The following is a 6,276-nucleotide window of genomic DNA, read 5'->3' as shown; positions in this document are numbered from 1 at the left end:
ACCGAGTCTGTATTTCGCTGACATGCATGTAACACCGCTCGATGATGAGTTTGTGAAAAGAATGACGCTTCGGATTATCGCTGCGATAGAAAGATCACTCGAAACAAGTGCACAAATGATTTCATTGACAACCAAATTTTTTCACCATTGGAATAGTTCGTCGTGCTTGAATTTTCATAGGACTGTAAAGTTATTTTTTAATGTTATTTATTAATTATGCTCACCATTTTCAGGGAAAAACTTGACGCGGGTCACTGCAAGCACACTGCTGGTAAATACGGATTTTCGATTAAATAACGCCGTGTGTTGAGATGCTTATCGGATAGAGTTACCGATACCGGTAAAGGTCGGTAATACAGATTGTGCAATTGCTGGTATCAACAATGTGGTAGCTGATGATAAAATTTACGCAATCATAAAAAGCGGAAAATTTTACAGCTTCTTGTTATATGAAAATTTGGCAGAATTCGTCTGCCTAGTTTTCGAGAATGTTAAATTCAGAGCTAATTTGATGCGAGCATTGATGGTGACTCAAAATTTTTTCAAAATTTTTCTTCGCGTTGTTTTTTTTTTGTCCGCCATTTTGAATATACGAATTTCGAATTCAGATTCGTAATCAGTGACCCCAAAAACCACGTAACATAGAGTTTCCTCAAAATCAAATAACTTTTCGAACTGACGTCCGCCATATTGGATCCTTCGTTTTGAATTTTTGAATTTCGAGTTCAGATTCGCAGTCAGCGATTCCAAACGCCTATGCATTCAAAATTTCAAGTGAATCGCATGTAAGGAAAAATGTATGCACGAGAGGGTTAAGAATGATTTTAGTATTCACTTACTTTAGAAAGCTTACAGCTCACTTAAACTTCGCTATTATAATTTTAAAAGCAAATTTTACTATCTCTGTGAAATAAAATTGTGAGATTATAGACACGTGCTTGCCGATTTAGAACAAAGTACACTTTTGAAAAAAGTTTCTAAAAAGTTGTGAGCTTAGTTTTCGAACAAATGCATGCAAAGCGCGCAACTAGTTTCTGGGCTTTATCGATCAGCTTCTGAGTTGGCGCAGTAAAAGTGGTGAGACACGACGTTACGGACTGTGGTAAGCAACCATTGCGATTTTGTGTAGCCCGCACGGTCTGCCTTTTGTTAGGGATTTCATTTAAATTATAGCATCTCAAGGTGAGTCGACAGTTAATGCTCTTCTTTGCTTTCAATGTGCACTTTTATGACTTGAATATAAAGATACGATTAAGCTCGAACTCAACTGCAGTTTCGTGGACAATCCCTGTACATCGCTAGAGTTTCGGTTCGACAATTATTTAGGCAGTCACATATGACATCACTTGTATCACTGACGGCATTGCCGAGCAATTATTGCTGTATTTTTTTCGCCCAAAGCAAATCATCTTTACTGGACAGTTATTCCAATCACACTCTGATCCATTCATTTTCGGAACGAATCATATCGAGATTGAATATTGACAAGAGAATGTGACGTAGGTTCGTGATTGCACGATTTTAAAATTAATCTTTTCTGCCTTTTTTTGGGATTGATTATACTTCAGTTTAATAACGACTTGACGTTGGTAGTTCACTTTCATTAGCTGCGATGCATTTCCGGTAATGAATTCAATATAACGTTGAATTGTTTGTCTTCAATGGTGAAGCGTCAGGATCTCATGCCATTTTTAAAAAGTTCGAGATAAGCTAGGAGGAAAGAAAGTAGTTGAATATTGTAATAATGACGGTGAAAAAGGTAATATAATATTGAAATCAAAAAGGACCATTTTAGAAATATGAAACCAATTCAGTGTCTTCTGTTCAGGTGACAAAACGATGCCGAGCGTCAGAAGGATGATCTTGGGCCACGTGTTGAGTGACACGTGCGCGAAAATGAATCGGATGAAAAAGATCCGAGGAAACGTCATGGAAACTCCTCTGAAACGATGCTTGTCCGCCTTTGAAATCACCTTGCTGGGTATGAAACATCATCGGTATTATCAGTTCAATTTTAAAGCCAACACACCATTTCATGTCCGTATGGTTTTCCATTCACACGACATCAGGAGTCGGTCATATGGTCGGAGCAGGGATCTACGTCCTGACGGGAATCGTTGCTCGAAATATCGCCGGTCCAGGAATCGTCCTCAGTTTCCTTCTGGCGGGGTTCGCATCACTGATGGCAGCGTTATGCTACGCAGAATTTGGTGCAAGGGTCCCAAAAGCGGGCAGTGCCTACGTCTACACGTACGTTTCCATCGGCGAGTTTTGGGCCTTCATTATCGGATGGAACGTGATGTTGGAGCACATGATCGGTGAGCCATGTATTGGAAAAAATTTATTTCGAGCATAAGGTGACTACCAAGGAAGGTATTCCAGAGCTATCTCTCTGATTTGATGTCTTTTGTAATATGTTATTAACAGGCTAAAAACTAAGCGACACGTACTTTTTTTTATCTACCATTAAACACTTTAAGGTGGTGCAAACACCTTCCAAAGCAAGTCGTCTCAAGGGATGATTTTAATATTTTTCAATCAATCCAATTGGAAAAGTTTTCTCGTAACGAGAAATGAAGATTATAATATTCTTGATAAAAAAAAAAAAAAAAACTTCCAAATCGCCCCTTGACGTGCCTTACTTTGGAGGGTGGTTTTACTCCTTTAAAGTGTTTAATGGCAGATAAAAAAAAATACGTGTCACTTGGTATTTAGTCTACTATAACGTATTACAAAAGAAATCAAATGGGAGTGATCGATCTGGGATACCTTGCTTGTAAGATACTTGTTTTTCTTTTTAAAAAAGACGAGGAGAATCTTGACGCAGTATCACAAGTTTTGAGATCCACGGACCGTTTTTCTGTCATCTTTTACAGGCGCAGCCTCCGTTGCCAGGGCCTGGAGTGCGTACGTTGATTCTCTGACGGGCGGATTCTTGAGCAATTACTCATCCCATCTGGTATGTGGCTACAGAAATGCGGACGATCCTCCCTGCTACGATTTTCTAGCCGCCGTCGTGTGTCTTCTATACACAATTCCAATTGCCGCTGGTGTAAAAGCGTCCGCTATGGTAAACGCAGTTCTGACCTTGGTGAATCTGGCAGTGATAATAATGATCGGCGGTATGGGATTCTATTACGCAGACATCGATAATTGGATCAATGACAAAGACGGCTTCCTTCCCTTTGGATTCAACGGTGTTTTGGAAGGTAATTGCGGACGTTTGATACCGTGGAATGGTGTATTCCGTTCCTGGTAAACGACGGAACATCATCTTCTCGTAATTTTCCAGGTGCGGCCACATGCTTTTACGCATTCGTCGGTTTCGACTCAATCGCAACCGCTGGAGAGGAGGCTCGAGAACCAGCCAGAAGTATCCCAATCGCCACTATCATTGCCATGCTAATCGTGACCACAGCTTACGTCGTCATAGGTGGAACCCTAACTGCGGTTGTACCATTCCGGGAAATAAATCCAACCACAGCACTGTTGGACGCTTTTTCCGGAGTTATGCCTTGGGCGAAATATGTTATCAGGTAAATTCCACCTGCTCGTTAAGTTCCGTATCAACCTTGAATCAGTTTCTTCAACTGTATAACGAGACACCGCACTATGACCGAAAAAGACAACATCTTTTTGCAGCATTGGTGCCTTGTGCGGCATGACCACTACCCTCTTTGGATCACTTTTCTCCCTGCCAAGGACGATGTACTCAATGGCAAGCGATGGACTCTTGTTTAGCTTTTTCGCCAAGATATTTCCGTTCACGAGAGTACCGATTTTCAGCCTGATATTCACCGGATTGTGCTGTTCGTCAATCGCGTTTTACTTCGACCTCGAACACCTCGTTGAATTTATGTCGATCGGAACCTTTTTGGCCTACACGATCGTCTCCGCGAGTGTGATTGTCTTGAGGTATCGTCCCGAGGTAACATCGACTTGTCCTACGGAAGCCATTACTCCCAGCACTCCAGGTTCTTCTGTGACCGAGGGTCCAGACTCACACTCGGGAAGTGACTGCAATAGCATCCATTCATCGAATGCTGAGGTAAAGATGACTTGATGCTTGGATACGTGAAGTCTGGTGTACACTTTCCAGAAATCTTGGTATCCTTGAAATCTTCTGTAATCTTTGAAATCTCTTGGAATCTTTTGAAATCCCATGAAGTCTCTTGTAATGTTCTGAAAACAGGTCTACATCGAATCGATGAGTGATTAACTTGGATATGACGAATTTCTTGATATCGAACCATCAAGGGTCACTTTTATTGTCCAATTTGAAAAATCTCGTTGAAAGATACACGACTTACAATTAGCTGACATCAGAATAAAAAATAATTCAATCTAAAATTGCAAAAAATAAAGAAGGACGCTAATATTGCATATTCACTAATTGCGAAGATAGTTTCGTAACGCTTTCCATTTCCATTTCAACAGCTTTTAGACTTGAGTGAAGGAACCGGAAGGCTCAAGCCCCGATATTCTTGGTTGGCATGGGTGTTGGGCCGTATGGAACCAGGAAAATGTGTCACATTAGCTACGCTTTTGTTCACCCTTGCCTGTGTTCCGATGTGTACAAAGTTACACATCGTCTTCAAACCGTCCACTCAGTTACGGCTTGGCGATTATTTCGCCTTCGTCTTTCTTGGGTTAGTGCTGATCATCTGTAAGTACCGTTAGACGTAAAAAAATATCGCAAAAATTGAATCCAACGAAAAAAATACCTCACATGATTCTCTTAGGTCTTTTCATAATCGGATGCCATCAACAAACTCCCGGACTTAATGCAAAGTTTCGTGTACCACTGGTTCCATTCGTTCCAGCATTGAGCATCTTCTGCAACATTGGGTTAATGTTCCACTTATCATCTTTGACGTGGATTCGCTTCTTTGTGTGGATGATACTAGGTGAGTTCTTTTCAAGAATAAAATGATACAGAGGCCTTCCCGGAGCTGTCTTCTTTAATCCGTGAAACGAATGCCTTCAAATCATTCGCTACTGTCCTATTTTCATCGCCATAAACAGCTGAGTCGTGTTTTAAAAAACGACAATTTCGTACAAACAAGTACGAGTTTCATCGAGTAGAAACTGGAGGGTGTGCTTTGAAAATCTAGCCACTAAAAATCTTTCTTAGAAGTGTAGCAACTGTGAGGTGACCCGTCACTGTGGCTAATTGGATAAATTTCGTAAATCAACTTTGTCGTACAGGTATGCTCGTTTACTTCCTGTATGGAATTCATCACAGTAAAGAAGCTACGTCGCCGAATTCTCGATCAAATTTGATGGCCACCCGTGAGGCAGGTCGGGGTGCAAAATGGGGCGCAACTTTGGGTCAATCAAGTGACAAGGTACCAATACTTTCGTACGACGAAGCATCAAAATAGATAGTAACAAAAATTGTTATAAAATGTTTGTATATTTATATATTTGCTGATTAGCTCAGAGGCACCTGAAACATGATTCACGGTGGATGACCAGTAAATGTATAGTAAAATTTCTACGTTACCAAAATTGAATCGTTTAGGGTAGTCTGACCTTCAGGTGAAAGAATGTTTCCAAATTTCAAGAAGAGGACACCGATAATTGTCGTTTTTTTAATACATTCCAAACAGAAAAACACTCTCACCCTTGTATTTCAGATTAGCGGAGGAAAAAATGTTGCACAATATTATTCAAAGTTTGAAATTATATGTGGTCATCTTTTCTCGAGTGCATAACAAAACTATTCAAAATTTGTTACGGTTGTTATTTATGTTCGGAATGCAGAAATATCAAAAAACGCGAATATTTCACGTGCAAGGATCTAGGTTTTGATGCTCAACGAATTCAGTGAAGTAATTCAAGAAATTCGATAAAATGTTGAACAGTATCGATCAATTCTAGCACATTTTTCCACGTTAGTTTACGAATGACTTATCCGTTTCGTATGAAACTGCACAACAAGACGAGGTCGGAATGTACTTAGCGTTGTTAGGACTTCGACTCATTGTCAGTTTAACGCACGAACATGTTTAGAAAATAATTTCAAAGAAAGGGTGCCTTGAGATCCGGTATTTTATATATGTACAAATGTTAGACCTACAAACCAAGACAATAGTATACATTTGTAATGTGATTATGTATTGTTGAGCATTGTCGCGAGGATGAAAAAAGGCTGGGGAAACTATATATATATATATAAACGAACAGTATAAACGCTACAATATTTATTGATTTCAAATAGTTACCGTACGTTGTAATATATACACTATCAGAAATAAAGAACGTTATACATTA

General features: G+C 39.8%; 1 protein-coding gene across 2 annotated transcripts; it reads left to right on the top strand.

Annotated features, from left to right (window-relative positions):
* The first annotated feature begins 1,083 nt into the window (after positions 1-1,083).
* On the top strand, positions 1,084-6,276 carry LOC107220372 (cationic amino acid transporter 4). Of its 2 annotated transcripts, none has more exons than XM_015658944.2 (9): positions 1,084-1,182; positions 1,829-1,981; positions 2,070-2,318; positions 2,877-3,209; positions 3,293-3,536; positions 3,643-4,048; positions 4,438-4,666; positions 4,743-4,907; positions 5,209-6,276. In XM_015658944.2, the coding sequence occupies exons 2-9, from the start codon at positions 1,840-1,842 to the stop codon at positions 5,382-5,384; spliced, it is 1,944 nt and encodes a 647-aa protein (XP_015514430.2). In that variant the 5' UTR covers positions 1,084-1,182; positions 1,829-1,839; the 3' UTR covers positions 5,385-6,276. The 2 variants fall into 2 exon arrangements, with proteins under 2 accessions (XP_015514430.2, XP_046600898.1); XM_046744942.1 differs by having other exon boundaries at positions 1,088-1,102.

The sequence above is a fragment of the Neodiprion lecontei genome, chromosome 7 (assembly GCF_021901455.1).
Source record: "Neodiprion lecontei isolate iyNeoLeco1 chromosome 7, iyNeoLeco1.1, whole genome shotgun sequence".
In the NCBI taxonomy this organism is placed as follows: Eukaryota; Metazoa; Arthropoda; class Insecta; order Hymenoptera; family Diprionidae; genus Neodiprion; species Neodiprion lecontei.
Note: the sequence above shows the minus strand (reverse complement) of the source record. Positions and strands in the feature narration are given on the sequence as shown.